The sequence below is a fragment of the Anas acuta genome, chromosome 1 (genome assembly GCF_963932015.1).
Source record: "Anas acuta chromosome 1, bAnaAcu1.1, whole genome shotgun sequence".
Lineage (NCBI taxonomy): Eukaryota > Metazoa > Chordata > Aves > Anseriformes > Anatidae > Anas > Anas acuta.
Window position 1 is genome coordinate 176,296,363 of NC_088979.1, and position 20,040 is coordinate 176,316,402.

The 20,040-nt window shown below is 36.7% G+C and overlaps 1 protein-coding gene across 5 annotated transcripts in view; it reads right to left on the reverse strand.

The window, feature by feature from the left end:
- The window catches only part of DOCK4 (dedicator of cytokinesis 4), a 247,923-nt gene that overhangs the window by 16,992 nt on the left and 210,891 nt on the right, over positions 1–20,040 (reverse strand). For all 5 annotated transcript variants that reach the window (XM_068669485.1, XM_068669481.1, XM_068669483.1 and 2 more), the window contains 8 exons: positions 17,435–17,528; positions 13,598–13,746; positions 12,458–12,544; positions 10,694–10,798; positions 8,393–8,534; positions 7,660–7,826; positions 6,286–6,372; positions 3,259–3,435 (listed from right to left, as the gene is read on the reverse strand). In XM_068669485.1, the coding sequence (XP_068525586.1) occupies positions 3,259–3,435; positions 6,286–6,372; positions 7,660–7,826; positions 8,393–8,534; positions 10,694–10,798; positions 12,458–12,544; positions 13,598–13,746; positions 17,435–17,528 (1,008 nt within the window). The remainder of the gene's footprint in view (positions 1–3,258; positions 3,436–6,285; positions 6,373–7,659; positions 7,827–8,392; positions 8,535–10,693; positions 10,799–12,457; positions 12,545–13,597; positions 13,747–17,434; positions 17,529–20,040) is intronic.

A 20,040-nucleotide genomic window follows, 5' to 3' on the forward strand; every position in this document is an offset into this window, starting at 1 on the left:
AGTATCCTGGACAGATCATGAATCAAATTTGGAAACCTGATTTGGAAATCATAGTTGAAACTAAACATCTCTCCCTCATTTATTGTGATCTAGAAGTTTCAAATAACTGCAAAGATTTAGGAAGGAAGTCTTCATACTAGGAGGTTCACTATCCATTAAATATAAAGATACCTTAAGAACAACACATAATTGTATGCTGTTACATGTATTGGAGCTGTGACACAATCTTTTTCATTCTTAATATGATTGAGGTTTGAAAGAACTCAGTGATTTCAAAATGAAATTTTCAAAATTTCAAAAAGCCACACTTTTTTCCACTACAGGAACATCTGATAAACATCCAGGTGTGTTAACAAGCTTACATGACTTTCCATGCCATCTTCAATGCTTAAATAGCACCAGCCATAATACCCTGAAGTCATTTTACCTACCAGCAGTAGCCTGGACATAGTTCATGCAACATGTTCATGGTTGCATCTTCCTTACCATGGCACCTATCCTACACTGCAAAGGGATTACATTGAATTCACAGCGCTCCTCGGCTCTGTTCTATAAAGAAAATCCCCAGATGCTCCTTTGAGAGATTTACAGACCTTCTCAGAAGTGCATTTGTCACAAAAGGTCTCCGTTCGCATGCTTACATACACAGTTTGCTTTCCACAGAGCTGAGAGGACAGTAGTTGTTACTCTGTGCTCTGATTTCCACTTGTGTTAGTGATTCTCTCATATACCACTTAAATCCACCCTCCATCCACCTTCAGCTGTTAATATCTCTGCTATGCATAATCATTTGTAAATATAGGGAAAGGTGGAGCTGGAGATTAATATACCCCTTCCTCTGACAGTTCTGAAGTCTCATGCTGTGGCAACTCATAATAAGGAAGTGCTGAGGCCTATCCAGAAAATGCTGATACTGTAGTGAAGAACATTTATTTCACATGGCCCTCTCACTGCAGATAAGTCAACATGAAGTCTTGTAAGTCTAAACTGTAGAAAGGAGACCTCTGATACTTGCTAAAATCCCAAACCCCAAACTTCTGCCAGCTGAATTTTTTTCCCTCATCTAAAATCTTAATATTTTTTTCAGTATCAAGCAGGTGGTGTCTCAGTAGTTTTGAGCTGAGAGAGAACTGCAAGAGCTGTAATATGAGTCAGAGATGTAATAATCTAACTTTAAGCAAAATCTCCAGTATTTTAGGAGAAAAAAGCAAAACCACCAGAATTTGACTAAATCCAGTAACAATCTTGGAACTGGTGGTTTCCAATAATTAAGCATGAAAGTGCCTCTACTCTATTTATAGCATATGCAAAAGAGCTTAAAGAAAGTACGTTATAGCATAAAGTGCAATCTGAGAGGTGTTAATGGGCACAAAACACACTTGATGCTTTTTAGCATACAGAAAGGTTTTGCATAACTATCACTTCTCTGGATTTTCTTGGGATCTACTCTGTACCAAAACCAGTGAAAGAAATGGCATTTCTAACAGATGCAATATCAAATGCACAGTAATTAGAGATGAATCTTTTTTATCCCATCAGGAAAGAAGAAGAAGGAAAAAAAAAAAAAAAAAGAGGGACGAATCAAGAAGCCAGAAGTTGGCCAAAATCCATTATTTGCTGGGTCTTCTATGTTTTAAAGCTGGGAAGTTGCCAAAAGGGAAAGAAAGTATCTGTACAGACACAGTTAAACTTACCTTAAAGACCACATGCTCCAAGACTGACTGAGTTTTGTACAGGGGAAAAGGCTAAAGTAAGCAAACCACATGGACAGAGAAAAGCACTTACAGAGGACAGGAAAGCAGGAAGAAAGAAAAGAGGTGAGAAATGGCGAAACAGCAGGAAAACATAAAGACTGAAAAGGGAATATGAAAAGGGTGAAGAAGAAAACACACAAATCTCACAGCCAGTACAATCAGTTTGTGCATTTAAAACACAAACTGGTGAAACACAAATGTGTAATATCCTATTTTAGACAGTGAAAGAGAGAGAAATGGGTAAAGGACAGAAGGGAATCAAAAACTAAAAGTGAATACTACCTAGGAGATCAAGAATTGAAGCTAAGAACAGTAAAAAGAATGGAACAAGCTAAAACATTTAATACACTCCTGAAGAATGGGAAGAGCCATGCAGAGACACCCAGATAGCTCTGACCAAGCTCAGATACTACTAATTCAAACCAGACATAGCTCTGACATGATTCTATTGCTCCAGGGACAACATTCGTGGTGTTTTGCTATGCTAAACAGCTTTGTTGTCCTTTTTGTTTAAAGGCAGCTGTGAAACATCAAACATGGTATTGCTTTGCATTAGCCCCGCAGCTTTCATAATGCTGCAGTATTAATGACAGGTTCTAACACTATAGCAGACTCAAATCTCTCGTTTAATTTAGGTGCAGTTTTATCAAATTTACCACTATTGACTGAACACCAAATCTTGTAGCCTTTGACACAAGTGGATAACTACTCAACTTGACATTTTAAATGGAAAAGGAACAAGCAGTCAATTCAAGTATTTCATAAGACTAGTAAGAGAAACAGAGAGATCAAGCCGAGATGAAAAAAAATACTCCTTCCTTCTTTTTATTGCAGTTTCAGTCCCACATAGTTTCATGAAAATATAGCATCCCAAAAATGTAAGCCTTTTTTTTTTTTTTAAGGTGATTTAGAGATTATAATGATCAGGAACAACTTTTGGAGACAAATCTAGTATTGAAGTAAAAGTTTGGATATTTTTGAATAATACATTTTACAACTCACTAGATTTTTCCAGAAAACAAAAACTTGAGAGGAGCAGAAGAAGGATATAATAAATAAATAAATGAATACAATTCTATGAAATTAATTAATTTGTTGTTAAGAACTATGTCCTGTAAATCAGAACATGAGAATAGAAAATGAAATCTGTCAGAAGTACCTCCAGACATGGGCTCAGAGTGTACATATTATAGCAATACAGTTAGAACTGACTGTTTCTAAAGCAAAATAATGATAAAGAGAAGCATTAACCACTAAAGAATGCAAGTGATTGTGAATCTGCTCATCAGTGGAGTGTGTTTATAGAGCTATCTGCACAAAAACAGTTGTTCCAATAAAGTTATATATATTTAACATCAGCTAAACATAAAATAACTGTAATTAAAAGTATTACTGATATAACAGTTTCTGTCCTCAGTACATACAGAGAAGTTGTATATGTATAGACAAGGAATCAGAAAGAAATTATAACAGATTTTTAATAAATACAAAATAAATTGCTTACCTCTTGGTATCTAGCAACACCACCATTAACTGCTGCATCAATGACCCCATTTAGACACATTGTGAGAGGGTTAATGTTTTGCATCTGTCGAGTTTGACACTGGCTGATCAATGTTCTCAGCTGTAGGTTCTTATTTTCTAAAACTTCAATGGCATTCTCAAGGGGACTCATTTCCACCTGAAAAAGAAGTGAGGAAAAATTCCAAACACACTTAATCTTCAGTTAAAAGATTAAATAAATTAAAGGTAATTTTTGTTGATTTCTAAACCTGAAAACAACATTATTCTATGTTCTAGTGTGTTGGGGCTGAAAAAGTTCTTTCTCATCTGGCCAACACTATAAAACATACGAACAGGGAGAACTAATTTTATCAAGTAATCAAGGACTAAAGCAAACAATGCTCTCTAGTAGATTTATTGTCTGACACTGGGAGAATGCTCAGCACCTGCTACAAAATGCATACACATCAACATCTAGTGAAACTGCTGGGACTTGGGGCTATTTTTGGACTGTCCTTGTTAACTTTACCTAATCTGGGGTGAGATCAGTGCACTGGGTTTAAGTGGCAAGGTTTTGGTAGTGGGGGACTGGCTGCAGGGCTGGCCTCTGTGAGCAGAGCCCAGCAGCTGCCCCATGTTAGACAAGGGCCAGTTTCAGCCAGCTCCAAAGGGATCCACCACTATCCAGAGCCGAGCCAATAAGCAATGTTATTTGCTTCTCTGTGAGAGCAGATTAAAGAAAGGGAAAAAACTGCTGCACAACAGCAGCTGGGAGAATGAGGAGTAAGAACCAGCCCTGCAGCCCCCCAGCTCAGTGCAGCAGGAGGGCAGGAGGTGCTCCAGGCACGCAGCAGCAGTTCCCCTGCAGCCTGTGGAGAGGCCCCTGGTGGAGCAGGCTGTCCCCCTGCAGCCCATGGGTCCCACATGGAGCAGATCTCCACGCTGCAGCCCCCCCATGGGTGGAGGAGCCCCCGGTGGAGCAGGTGGCTGTGGCCTGGAGGAGGCTGCGGCCCAAGGAGAGCCCCCGCAGGAGCAGGCCCCGGGCCGGAGCTGCAGCCCTTGGAGAGGAGACCACACAAGTGCAGGGGGTCTGGGGGATGCTGATGCCCATGGGGGACCCGTGCTGGAGCAGTTTGCTCCTGGGGGATGGACACCATGATACAGAGCCATGTGGGAGCAGTGCTTGAAGAGCTGCTGCCTGTGGGCAGCCCCCGCAGGCTCAGTTTGGGAAGGATGGCATCCCGTGGGAGGGACCCAGGGAGGGAGCAGGGGCAGAGAGAGACCGTGAAGGAGCAGTGCGAAGCGTCAGGGACTGACCGCAGCCCCCATTCCCTGTTCCCCTGTGCCACATGGGGAGAGGACATAGAGGAGGGTGGACAGGGGGAAAGGTTGTGGCTTTTTATTTATTTATTTATTTTTGTTTGTTTGTTTCTCACTGTTCTAGTTTGTTAGTAATAGGTAATAAATTTTATTAATCTCCCTATGCTGACTCTGTTTTGAATGTGATTATTATTGTTGAGCAATCTGCCTGTCCTTATTTTAACCCTTGAGCCCTTTTCATTTTATTTTCTCCCCCTTTCCCTTTGAGGAGGGGGAGTGAGAGAACAGCTGTGGTGGAGCTCAGCTGTCCACCCCATTAAAAACACTACAGTCAGAGTGCTTCACCTTGCTTAGGGGCACAGACCGGAGTTTAAGTTTGGGTGAGCTAGTTCACACACCCAATGGAAAGCCAACAGCTAGACATTATGGATGAGGAGTGTGAATGCAGGCTTTGAGATAAGATGATAATCAAGTTACAGTCAAAGGCAGTCACTGAACAGAATGTGCCTGTCCTCTCAAGAGCACGAGGAAGCTTTACTCTTGGCATGAACTGCAGGAAAAGCAAAAAGCAGAGAGATGGGAAGAATAAAGGCCCGCAGTTGCTGTAATTTACCAAAAAATACAAGCACAGATCTAAATCACAGTCCACTACATGCCTAGTAAAAATTACTAGAGTTAACTGTAGGAAATGGTGATTATAATGGTAACACAGTAACTAACTGAGGTGGTTCTTCTTTTTTTCATTTTCTATGTAGTAATCAGATTGGGGTCATATTAACCTAGGAAGGACTTAGTAGGAATCAACTAACAAAATTTCTCACGTCACACACAGTTTTTTGATTTTTACTAATTTCCATTTTTGGTTTTCTACAGAAGAGTATCAGGACGGAGAACAAATAATGTTTTGTTACTATTATATAAGAAAAACACAATAGATTTTTAGAGAAAATCTGTTGTAAAACAGTATTCCTACATTTAATGGAATTATTGTATAACTGGCTTTGATGGGAAGGAAAGCAGTTGCAGATGTTATATTCCCTGGTTTGACAACTGACCAATTATTTAGAGATCTTTGTATTAGGAGCACTCCTCAGAATGCATATGAAAAGTATTTAAGGATTTTCTAAGAAATAAAACAAGGAATTAAAAGAAATTACAGTGTGTCAGTAACAGATTGCTACTTTAGAACCTTTTCCTGCAAGTCCTGCGTAGGCATGCTTCTGTGCCCATGCTGAGCACTGGTAACTTCCACAGAGCTGCAGGCAGACACAGAGATATACCCACACGGAATTTATTACAGTACAGGAACTTGGAAAATGCTTGCTTTTCAAGAATACTGGAAGATATGTTAAGCTACAGATATTCTAAGTCATAAACGTTATGTCATGCTGAGTTTTAAGAAAGAAATTTGCTAACATTATATGTTGCCTTTTGTCTGTGTTCTGACTCCCCATTACTGTTCACAATTCCTTATTTCCTCAGCTGTTTAAAATGAATCCTGAGGGTGGTTCTTATTAGTACATTAAAGGGCAAGAGAAACTGGACAATGCAAATTATTTAATACTTTGTAAATAATTTTGTTGTAGCTAGCTTGAAAACTTCCAAAGGAAGTTAGATCTGGGTAATTAATCTTACAGTACTTTTCAAATAACATATAGATAAGGAAGTAAACCAACACAACACATATTGCTGTCAGTCTCATACTCACTACTTCACGTTTTTCCACTTCAAACCAACGGGAGATTCCAGGTAAACTCTGCACCAAGATCAGTGTGGTTCTCTCCACCCATAGGCTCTACAATATGAAAAATCAATTTATGCCCCTAATTTGTCTCTAGAATTTTCTTAATTATTCACACTTTTATTCGTGAGTATCTCCATCTAAGAAACAGTATACATAAAAATAAAAAAGTATTAGCTTCCAAGTATATAGTGAAATGTCCATCCTAGAAGCCTGACTTTCACTTTTCTCCTTACTTTCTAGGATTTGCTACTATGCAGTAATTTCTGCTGGTTCTGCACTCTTAAACAAGGTACTATTTTACATTATATATTGTTCCCTCACCTCCAAAAGTCACTCGCAACTAAATTAGCATTTTGATATTTCCTTTCTGAGATAACAAGCGAGAACAGGGAGAGTTCAGAGGCAGAACAGCTTACACCAGCTCTCCTCTGTGAAGTCTATTTTGAGATTCCAAAACGCATGGCCAATGTGGTACTCAAATACTATTAAACACTTAGAGCAAGAGGTTTTTAAAATGACAAATTGCCTGAAGTCAGAGTAATGGTTAACTCACAGTATAGCTCTTACACAAAATATATACAAGCCGTAAAATTAAATTAAAACCCTAAGCTTTAATTAGAGGACAACACAGATTTAATTTAGCTAATTTATTACCCTTGAAGTTCTTTTCTCTAACTTTCTAAGAGCATTATTATGGGATAATTCTCTTTGTTTGTTTGAATATCAGAATATGTTCCCATGTGGGGATGGGGATTTAATCATTTCTAGAGGATCAAAAGTGAAATTACACCAAAAATTGCAAGATGAATTTCCAGTTGATATGTTACTTAGGAGGAACAGAAGTCATTTACATATTAGGGAAGAAACTATTGCGCTTCCCTGAGACAAGCTGTAAGTTCAGATGCAGTTTTTAGTTTTGATGTCACAGGAACAGAACATTATGCTTTAGCTTAGTCAAAACTGTCTTTCCCTTGCTCTAGGGAGAGATAATTTTTGGTAATTCACAGATAACCATTCTTAGTGACAGTTTCCCATCTGCCTTATCAGCTTCTCTGGAGGCTTCTCCGCTCTCTCCAGTTGCGCTTTCACTATATCAGTGATGCAAAAACAAACAGGTATTTTTTGCTCTCTCATTGTCATATTGAAAAAAAAGACATTTAATCTCCCATATACTTATCACATTATTTTAATTAAAATGAGTAGTGAAACAGTCATATTTGACCTGCCGTATCCTCTAGAGAATTTGTTAGAACACACTCAGTTCAATAACAAAACTGTAGTTGATATTACAAATAAATCATTAGGTTTAGTAGTTCATGAAGGTGTGTAGTACTTTACCTTGAATTCATTCTCTTTGTCCTTGGTCCCTTTGTGAAATGGCCTGTCATATCGGAATCGCCAGATGTGATTTACTTTGTAAAAGCTCTTGATGTTATCTGGAATGCCATCTCTCTGCAGGACTTCCTGGTTTTCTGGGATTGGTGTCACAGCGTAGATCTGCAAGTCTGTATGTAAAGAGTTAAGGCTATCCCACCTCATTGAAATTAGCAAAGCACAATGACTCCTGAAGCAAGACAGAATAAAAAACTATTTTGAAAGTCTGTATCATTAAATGCTTCTAGACTATTGATAATTTGGGAGAGGAACTTGAGAGATTTTTGATGACCTGTGGTTTCTTTTTTTAACCCAAAATAGTGTTACATGCATGTTTTACATGTACAGGGAATAAAGGGATTTAATTAAATATATTCAGTACACAATGTTGTGCTAACATTATGGTGTATTGTAAGAACATAAATTACTGTACCTTGAAATCTGAGAGTGTTATACTAGTATTTTTGGTTAAAGTAGGAATCTTAATTATCTGCCAATGAATTTTTAATGAAAACCAACAATTACACAAAAATAAATCCAAACATAATAGAGCCTTTGGGACAAATTGCACGGGAATTCTCACCTACCATTTCCTTCAGTGTGGCACATTGTGACTGAAATTGGCTATAGGTGTACCTACATTTTTTGAAAGCATGAAAGACAACTGCAGAGTATGGATTTGTGATTATGCGGATACACTGTGCTTCTGCCTGAAAGATGGTCTCATCTGGCTGATTAGCATGTTGCATAGCAATGGCATGTGGGAACTCATTCAACATTCGCTGCTGGAAGGCCTCCAGCCTTTCATAGTCATGTCCTCGGCAAACAAATTCCTTATTCTGAGCAGAATAAGAAAAAAAAAAGAAAAGAAAAGAAAAAAAGAGCAAATTATGCAAAAATAAATGGGTATCATTAGATAGATCCAAACACAATTTTAAATACAGTCTAAGGGCAATTCTTACATCATTTTAAGAAGGAAAAAATAAGAAAGAAGGCAAGGATGAAAATAAGAAATCTGAAAAGAGCAGGGCAGTTAAAAGAAGAAGGAAATTCTACCATGTAAAGAATGTTTTATTCAGAAGTCTGGAAAAATGAAATGATTATACTTAAATCTTCAATAAAAAGTTGAAGGGAAAAATTGTTCTTATTGGATTAAAGTGTATAGCTAACCTAAAATATCAAATCGTATAAAATATGTAACAAAAATACAGTGCAACAGACAGTTAAGACAATGAAATAAGCTGAAAGTCGTTTCCATGAGGAACTAGGGAACCCCATTTCTTTTAACCTGGATGCTCACCATGAAGCTGCACCATTATTTTCTTGAGACTGTACAACATGAATATAGATATAATGTGAGTCCCACATTAAACAAGAGATGTCTGGATATGAAGTACGCACTGGAACTAGTTCCCAACTGGGTTGGTGATGAGGGCTTGCTGTCCCCGGACAAATCTTTTTTGGTTTGATTTTGCTCGTAGACGTGTTTGAAATAAGGAAATATCTTAACTTTTTTTTTAAAAACACTGTTAAGTGAACTTCATTTTAAAATCTATGTTAGAAAATTCTAAAAAGTAATTACTAAAGTTTACTTGAAGCAGATTTAGATAGAAACAGTATTTGTCCTTATTGTGCCTTTACAAGAGAGAGGAAGCATTGAATTCTGAGATCCTAGACTTTAATGGGAACGCTATACAAAGCAATAGTGTTAATGTGCACCTACAAATTAAAATTTGAGAGCTTTATTCTGAAGCTTTATTCTTTATTCCTTCTATAGAAAAAAATAGCCAGACTGCTTAAAAGGGTTATAAACTACTTTCCCACAAAAACATTAAATCAAATTTAGTTAAGTTTTGAGGTGTTCCTTGTTGGTGCAGCAAGCATAAATCTGTTCTTTAGAAGTGCAATGTACGTATGAATTGGAAAACACATAAATACTTCATGTGCGGATGCATAAACATTGGAGGCCTTACAGGTCTGAAAATGCTGCATCCTTGTGCAGACTTTTTCCAGTACTTTCACTTTATTGGTTGACACATTTTTAGGAACACAAGCATTCTGTCGTTTCTAATTAACATTTTCAAATTGGTTTATCCATAAGATATACACAGATGACTGTCAGACAATAAAAAAAATTACGTGCCCATCAGACTATTTTTGAGCATTGCTTTTAATGGGGGCTTTCATGCTGTATTTACAATTTGGAATTAGTGACTTTCCCTGCCACCAAGGCAAAGAAAAAATAGGCTTTTAGGCCTCCACCACACAGAGGAGGTTCCTTCATTGTTTATTTGAATTACCATAGGAAGAGGAGCTTGGATTACGACTGCAGCGGCTCCATGAATAAGATGGATTCTGTTCTCTTCCCAAGGTGACAGTCAACACAGCTAAACCACTGCAGACTGTGGAAGAGGGGAACAGAATAACAGGAATAGTATTTCCAAGGGCACTTCAGTAACTTCAGAATCTAAGATTAATGTTCGAGAGTAACTTTATGTATCTTGTCAGCTTTAGTACACTCCTAATCAATGAAACTCAGCATGTTGAATTTTTAACTCATTTAAAAAAAATGGAGATTGGGAATGTAATTACTTAGACGCTAAATTACTGATTGTCCATCTGTCAAGCGATATCTCTCTTTTGATAGCCACCTTCTGAGCAGCCACCAGAATAAAACTAACAGAACAGTGGGAACAAGCTACAATGAAAAGAAGATGGTGGTCTGTGGAATAATACAGGTGGATGGATTGCAATACAAACAAGAATCTTAAGCCTATGTGGGACTCTGAAAGCCTAGCATTTGTCTTTCTGTTAGACAGGATCATTTCTCACCCCTGAAAACATGAGGATTTTCATTAATTAACACAGAAAATTCCCTATTTCTCATGGGAAAAGAACTCATATATGGTATAATCAAATTCTCAGGTAGGGAAAGTGATTATGAATGACAGCATAAATCCCAGAATTACTCCATTCTGTTTATTTTCTATTCACTTACTCTCAAGAAGAATGGAAACTTTTTCCCATAAAATCCAACTCTGAAAAATTCTGGCTCCAAACGCTGTTGATCCATAATTTTATCATACAAAGATGCTTCCATCATCTGGTTGAGATTGAGAAGAAATGCAATTAGTTCTTTGAAAACGTATCTTTTCCTTAAGCTGTCAAAAATACAAGGTGTTTTAGCACATTGCTCTGAATCACTGGAATTGCATTGCATCTCTAGCAACAGCAAGAACCACAAGTCTCTGAATGTATGAGATTGAATATTTATATTTCCTAGAGACCTGAAAGCTTCCAAGAACTAAACCCCTGCTTTTAACTGTGAAGTACCTATATTAAAAGAGTAAAAAATTAATAACAAAATGTATAGCTCTTTAATGAAAAGCTGAAGTAATAGAAACATGAAATACAATTTGAAACATGGCCTAGCAATCTGCTAATTATTCAAACACGTGGCAGTAATGTGGTCAGTTTGGAGAGCAAAGCGTGATTTCTGTGGAACCATATTCCACATGACTGCATTCAAATCATACCAGATTCCAATGATTTAAGTGTCTGATGTGAGTTCCTTGATGAATCTCACAATAGCAATTACATTTTTTATTTTATTTTTACTTGAATTTTATACTGTTTAAATTTTACTCAAAACACTGGCAAAAAGTGATCTTTATGTCAAAGTCCCCTTTTTTCTAATGATTTTCTCCTGTTTTCAGCAAAACATTCTCAGTTCATAATCTTTTTTATACTGTGAAAAAAACAGTATTATCCCAATTTTAGGTAATGTAGATACATATTTGATGTGTATATGATACCAGTAGCTGCTAAAATTACATTGGTATGAGAAATCCCTACCCCTCCTTTTTGGGTTAATGCATAGGTGGCAGATATAGTAAATGATATTAACAAATTCAAATACAAAACACATTACGTGCAGTTAAACATCTATAAATATTTTATTCACATGATGATAGTCTGTTTTTGCTTACAGGATTCTGCCATTGGGATATCTAAGTATGGAGTAAGCAGATCGCAAGCAGTATTGCTACATAGCCCTGTGTTGAGATTTTTGTATCATGTCATTAAGCGGCTCTGGATTAAAGTCAGTCCCAGCAGCAAGCATACCACATGCACATGAAGTTTTAAAAGGAAACTAATATATAAAATTGAATCCATCAAAAACAGACATGAAAAGGGAAGACCAGATTATCTTCAAAATACCACAGCAGAAAGAATGAGCATACAAAGCTCTAAAAATGACAGAGAAAGAAGGAAGACTGTCAGAAAAGATTTCTTTTGGCTTTATGATATTAAGCAGATCACATTTTTATACAATAAACCTATTTGTCAAGTTGCATGTTGCTTGCTGCAAACTGTTTCCAATTACAACTCCAAAGACATGTCACTGCTCCTAGCAAAGGACTGCATAAAGAGAACATTCCCTGGATAAACCATACAAAATAAGTGAAACTGAATTAGTAGATACAGTATTTTTGCATAGGCATACACACAAAGGGGGTGCTGTAGAGGTACAAACATTGCAAGACCTCTTATTTTTCCATTTTTCTTCAAAAAGCTTACACTCCTTGTTATTATCTTTGTTAGAGAAAACAAATACAAGCTAAAAACAAAAAAAAAGATATTTTCACAACTAACTGAAGGGCCACTCAGTGGCAAACTTAGTTTTTTAAGTAATATTTTATATCCCTAATTAAAAAAGCTTTTTGATCTGTGACTGTTGAAAAGTTCTCGGGTACGTTACCCTCATCTTGCTGAGGTTTCTGTAGTCATAGTAGCTCTCATACTGTTCAGCAATTTTTCTGCATAAGATAATGCCATTTTCCCAACACTGCAAGCAAGTAAAAGACATTCAGTAATTTCACAGCAACTGTTTGATTCATGAGTTATTAGCGAAGCCCGTTCTTTCTACACTAAGTCAGACTTCAAGTAACTGAATATAATTTAACATAGTGTTCATTAGACATACAGATAGCTGCTGAGTAATAGTGAGGAATTCTTTGAAGGATCTATTTGGAGACTTACTTAATTTATGAGTCTTAGGGAGCAATCGCTGCACAAGATATAGGTCACTGTAAGAGTGATGCCTGTCTCTTTTGAGATATGATGCAATAGAGTAAGATTTTCACATTTTAAAAGTGTGTTTTTCTTAACATACCCTAATTAATTTTTGTAGTCTGGAAAATGTATCATTGTACCATATAATTTAAACTACAAACTGATTACTGAATTTTCTGAAAAAAAATCTAATTAGCATAGGTTTGATTACATTTACAATGCTTACCTGGATATTATACTAGCTATGCCAAATTGCAATGAATTGCCTGTTTATCACTGAGACAAATCATCACACAAAGGATATATAAAATATTAGATTACAGGATAATCATTCTTGCTTAATTCATAAGATTTCTCAGAGATAACAATGAACTGTGACTCCCCTACTGCCAAATTCCCTTCTAGAGATTCTGCAATTGCTGTTCTATAAAATATAACATGATTTAGTAGGTGCAAACATAGTCCTTATAATCCTGAATGTTATTCCTCACTTGGTCACTGAGTGAATTGCATAAGCTTCCTTCATTATATGGCTTGTTTTCATCACCTTCAAAATGGGGAGAAATTATACCATCTTTTATAAAGTGCTTTGACACAAAGAGAACTGCTACACAAGTGCAAATTATGCTCACATATAAGTGTGGGAGATTTCTAGGATACAAACACAGGATTAGAAGGAACCTACTGTGTCGCTAAGTAACTGCTTAATCAGGCAATAACAAACACTTCCCCTGTATATGAGAAAAGGCAGCAGCACTGGAAGTAATGCCATAAAGTGAATTAACTATCTTTTCCAGATCCATTAAGTACAATAGGTCTATTTTACCTTTCCCCTATCAAAGTTTTGTATGATGGTCAGATGAAGATATTCTTTACGTTGCCACTCTGTTTGCATGGGGTAGTTGAGAAATTCTCTCAGTGGCCGATCAGACCACTCCAACAGCTCATCGTACAGCAAGAGCGTGTAGGCAGCCTCTGGAAGACAAATTACACCACAGCACATGAGCACCAGACAAATAAAACAGACAGAGAAAGTAAACAGAAATGTGAATACTCTTACTGAGATGCATCTTTTTAATGGATAACCATTTTATTTCAAGTAATAAACCAATTGTAGTGGTAGTTTTGGATGGCTACTATCCACAGCTATAAAAATTTCATCTGACAATTTTCAAACACTAAGTAAAGTGGAGTCTCTGGGACTGTTTTACTGAAATCTGACAATATAAGGGAAACAGGGAAATTAAGAAACAATTTCCTGCTTAGCCTTAGACTTTCCTTCTGCTAAGGAGAAGCTCTCAATGGTTCTGCTGTCTGAACAAGAGAACTCAGGCTGGAGGATGAGGAACATCAAGAAAGAGGAAAGAAGATAGATAGGGCTATGGATACAGTCCAAAAGAGATCAGGGTTGAGAGGGAAATGGAGAAAGAAGTTTTCTTAACAGTCTTCCCTCTTTCTATAATTGAAATAAATTCCTCAGAGCTGAGCCTTAACACTATAACATAGGAAAAAAAGAAATGCACACAAAACTTCCCCCCCCCCCCTTTTTTTTTTTTCAGTTTTGTATGAATCAAACTTATCATTGCTCTCCAGTATCAGAAGAGAACTGTGAAATAATCTTTAGATCATGTTTAGTAGATCATGTTATCAGGTAAAAACATTACTTTTTTTTTTTTTTTAACCTTGCTTTAAGGAATTCCTCAGAAACAAACACTAAGAGAAACTCCTCAGTGCAGTCAGACTTTGGCCAAGTACAAAATGCCAGAATTAATACTGGTTATGACAATTCAATTTGGCTAACTATGTATATGCATTATTGTTTTCTGAATTAGCATTCAATCTGTTTTCCAGCCAGAGGACTATTTTGCATTATTCTGTGCAAAGATGGGCCATGTTCTGAAGACATTCTGTGCTGGAGGAAAAAGTTGTTGACAGGATTTTTTTTTTATTGCAGGTTTTATATGTTGGGTAGGTGAACTTGCCCCAGACAACTATATTCTGCTTCTGACTCTGCCATGTAAGTTCCTGAAAGATTTCAACCAAACTATACAGAGATTGTTTTCTAACAGTAGTGTTCCTCTTAGATGTCCAACTTAAAAAACCCTGGATGAAAAAACATCACTGCAGCAGATGTTATGGCTTTGAATCCAAGTGTTGTAAAATGCTAAGTATGGTGCAAAATGATGCTGTATTGCATACACAGGGGGGACCATTCAAACTTGCACAGACAGTCTCTATTTTGGTATCACACTGCTTTCAGATTGCTAGACCAGTAACGTACTTTTATCCTAGTTGTTTCAAGCTACAATTTGGTAGTCAAAATATGCTGCATGTTTACATAACAATTAAAAAAAAATCCATAAAGTCGATAATAAAGTATTCAAAATTCAAAGAAAGCAAAATAGCAGATCACAAACAGAAGTCAGTATAGCTCACTATGATCCTTTCTTTCTAACTTGTCATGTAAGTCCTTAGATTTTAGATTTTTCTCAGCCATACCAGTATTTTCTGTTGTTTGTTTGTATGAAGTTATCATAAATGTATATAGAAGGTATCTAAAGTAGGAATGACTATACTGGACAAAAGGTCTGAAGGGTCCCTCTACCCAGCATCCTATCTGTGGCAGAGGCCAGTATAACAAATTGGTACAGATTTGGTGCAGAAGTCTGTAACTATTGGCTGTGCCCCAAAACAGTAAGAAGAGAGAAACAGGGTTGATATGCATTGTGGGAAATTCAATTTATAGAAGAAAGATTCAAAAAACCTAAACATTTCTAAGATGGATGTTAACAAAACCATCTCATTACACTTGTCAGGTGACTGAAAGGACACACATGGATCCAGCTCATTTATGTGCTTCAGCCTCGACAGAGTTAAATTTATAGCTGTAACTGAGTGCTTGGTAAAGAGAGGTTTACAGGGAGATCTTTTATTATTAGGAAAAAAAAAAAAGGGGGAGGGACTTTTTCACAGAGAATTATTAGAAAAAGTCCCATAAATTATACTGCAAAAGAAGAGAAGAATTATTTTAAGGGCAAGCTGGCTTCATCCCTAGATGAAGAAATGGTGAGAAAACTATGCAGTACCAAACTAATGGTACCTGTAGTAATGCTGCCGAAGTGGAATAATTCTTTTCCTATTCCCATGTACTTGAATTCAGACAATTTACAAAATGTTTGTGTTGTTGCAGATTGATAAGGCAAGGATAAGGCAATGGATTACATAAATCTGTTTTCTAGCAGAAAGACTGTCCCTACCCCTATGTCATGGGTGTGAGCCAATCCTTCCTTAAGTTTCCCTCAGAAGAAAAATCTTAGTCATGGAATCTACTATGGCAAAGAATGCTAAAATCACACGTGTTAATAATAGATACACAGGAAATATAACTAAGTCCTGGAGTTACACTGTGAGCAATTTCAGATAGGAATGGATGGCAAAACAATAATAAAATACATGCTGAAGGCAAACTGGACACAGGTTAGCAGCCAATGTGCAAAGGGAATTCAGCATTGCTTGAAGAGTTACTAACATCTGTTATGTAAAATCAGGAAATTAATAGTTTGTCAGAAAAGCCAGTGTGGACAAAGACACTGCTTGATAAACAAAATTCTTACTGCCAGGTCAGATGAGGAAATGAAAATCCTCTTGTTAATACACCCTGCTATTTAGTTTAGATTTTAAACCCATGAACTGCAAAGGGATGGTAGAAATTCCAAGCTGAGGATCTTTCCTGTGGATTTTAGAAAAGCATAAGGAAATCCACGGTGGCAGTAGGTACCTGTAGCCTGTTTACTAGTGCCCCCACCAGCCAACTAATCTACTTTTAAGAATGAAAAAAAGAATCTGCAGAGATTCTGAACAAACGCTGTTGCAATTGCAATCACTGGGGAATGGATAGAGGTACTATAAGGTCAGTTGAACATTTTGGCAAAGACTATTTAGTTTAAAGAGACACTGATTTTATCCACTCCAGCTATCCTTGATAGCATGCAGTCACCCAAATGAAGTACCCCTTTTGCAGTATAAACAACAACCGTGCACATTATCTTTTTATTTCTTCATTTAAATGGTAATGGCCTGCCCTGCTGCTAAATTGGCACTGAGAAATACTGGACAATAGTACCGCAAATGTGGTATGCAAAGATTCAAAAAGACATCACTGTTACACCACAAGGAAGTTATATGGCTCTTCCTTTTTCTTTTTTTAACCTAAAAGTTTAGATTCCAAAACAAAGCTGTGTACAAACACACTGCACCAAAGAGCTAACCAGCAACATTTGGGGGAGAGAGTTGGGGAAGGAAAGGGGCTCAGGTACTACCAAACCACTTCACAAAAGCTTCCTCTAAACTTCACCCCTCTTGGGTGAAGAATGATCCATCATAACATTTATTGCTAGTGTGTATCAGGAGTAGTTATTTCAATACCGCTCAGCAAGAAGCAGAGTTGCAGAGCTGAAAAGAAGCCTTTTTGGGGGGGAGAGAGAGAGAAATTGAGCAAGAAAATTGAGAAAAGAAAAAAAACAAAGAAATTGAGCAGGAACAGCTGAACCCAGCTGTTGCCTGGGCCTGTATGATCTGCACTGCAGATACAGTTTGTAGGTTTACAAAAGGCTGCAAATCACGGTCTAGTCCTAAATACCTTTTCCAGTTTGTACTCTGTTACCTGTGAAGTTTTGTGCTTTCAGATGTAGGTCATAGAGCTTATGAATGTAGCGAATATACATCTCTTCTTTGTTCAGTTCTGTCTTGTAAAAATTCTGCAATAAAATTAATTTAGTAATGAAATCCAGCAGGTAATAAATACATTAATTACAAACAAAAGATATTGAACATAATGCTATAGAAGTACATATTATATTTGAAAGTTTCACATGTACAAAGGCATTACACAGAACTTCAGCAATACAATGGGCATTTCCATTAAATTATCAATAGACCAGTCAACATGCTCTTGATTTTTTTAAATTATCTTAGAACCTGACAAAACTGAAAGCTGGTGTTTCTTAAGCTATAACATTTAACCATTTAGCATCTTGCTGAAAGCTCTTTGTTGATTTTAAAATGCTGACAGCACTCTTTAGTATTCATATTTTAACAAAATATCTACTGCTTGGTATTTCTACTCTTCATTCTGTCATAGCAAAATACCAGGAGGACTTTGGTAACACTACAAAGAACTGTTCAATACTGGAAACAGCATAATCCCAAATGAAAAACGTGTTTTCTTCAGCCCTAACTGATGCATAAATATTGTACTACATGATTAAAATATAAAAAGTTGCACTCTAAAGTAATATTCAGGACACAATTTCTACAAGACTTCTGGGTAGAGATTTCTGGATGTATAACTGCTATTTGTTGTTACTTGGATAAAGTATGGGAAGCAACATAATGTTAGAGGGAGAGGAGCACAACTCTACAGCACTGTCCACAAGTGTTGCCATACTCACTAAGGGGCATGCAGCTACAGTTTCTCTGGTAGCTACACTTACGGTTCAGGATAACCTTCTTTGGTTAACAAAAATTTATAGGATACAAGAGTCTTGCACTGGTTCTCCTTAGCAATTAACAATTTGTGTTCTATTATTCAAGTCTCCTACTATTTGAATTCTAAGCAAGTAGCTGCAATGCTTCCCTTATTGGCAAGTGTTCTTACTGTGTGACATTTTCTTAGTTTGAGATATTATCAAAGAGAAAAGTAGGAGGATCATGAGAGTATCATAACAAAAATACTACAAAGTATTTTTTAACTGGCTTGAGAAAATGACTAGTCATCAATAGCTCTGTAATGATATGCCCCCTTTTAGGCTACCATATGACTTTATAATCCAAAGACTTCTCTTTTCCTTCCACGGTGTGTAGACCAGGAACAGATGCTTTTCTTAGAAGAGAAAATGAAAAATATCTACGTATATGTTCATGCTTACCTGTCTGAAAAAAGCAGAGTCAGTAACACACAAGAGCATGCAATAAGGTCTAAAGAAAAAATATGGCACTGAACTACAGTACTGAACCTGCTGGCTCTTACCCCTGTGCACTAAAGGCTCCAGTACTTGTTACAAGTCTAAACTATACATATCAACTGGTTTTCTGAAGCTCAGCCCTGAAATAGTCCTATTGGTCTGTAAAGCAGACAACAGCAAGACAACCCAGTCACAGCTCAGGAGATGTGTCATGCCAATATAGTGACAAAGATGGTTTTTATTTTTTATCAACAAACTATTTCAAGACAGAAAACATAATAGATAAAGTTTTTGAAAATGGACATGAAGTAAAAAGTAGACTTTCTTAATTATGACAGTCTTTTTCTTTTTTTCCTAAGAAAAAACATCTTGAAAACAGCATTCAAACAGGCAGCATGAACATGTTCTACTTAAATGACATCATGTCATAGGCCAGTGTAGAGCATCACAGGAAAAATCTCCCCTTTCTAATAATACTTAATTCTAAATGAATAGGATCTGAAATATGAATTTAATGTCAAACAACAATGAAGATTGTTGTTGTTGAAGACCAAGGATGCCTGAGAAAATTCAGAATGCTACCAAAAGTTACTCTATATTCTTTCAGTGCTTTTGTATGGTTCTGTGCTGAATTCTTTCATCAGAAATTCAACTTTCAAATGTGAAATTAGGTGATTTTTACATATAACGAACTCCACTAGACCCCTCTTACACCAGCTCTTCTGAACAGATATTACTAATGTGAAACCCAACCGTGATGATCTAGAGTGAGGAGAACAGGAGAAAAAATCCTACCTTTTCCTTTCATCTAAGTTACTGATACTTATACAGAACCCTTCAGCATATTTCATGGTGCAGCATAATTCCAGTGAGTTTGATAACTTGGTTGACTTGGACATTTCTATTTCCCAGAAGAAGAGCACATACCTCTACAGCAAAACAACATAAATATTCTCTTTTCATGCCAACCAGTCCTCTTATCTTTGGAAGTCTGAATACCTTCAAAGTGCTGATGAAAAACGAAGTGTTACTTCCTCCTCTAGCCTTTTATTTTATACATCCATCTAATTACACTTTGCATGAAACGTCTTTTGGAGATGACAAGCAGTTCATCCATCATATGGACAACTAAATGTCTTAAGTGGTGTGCTGCTTTTGTAATGAAAGTTCCCTTTTCAAAATTTAACATTAGTTATTCTCTGATAGGCAAATAGTAACAACATTTGTCTGAATTTTATTAGGGTAAAAAATCTGCCTTAGCCTATACAAGTCATGGAAAATCATATTAAAAAGCTTTATGATGTTT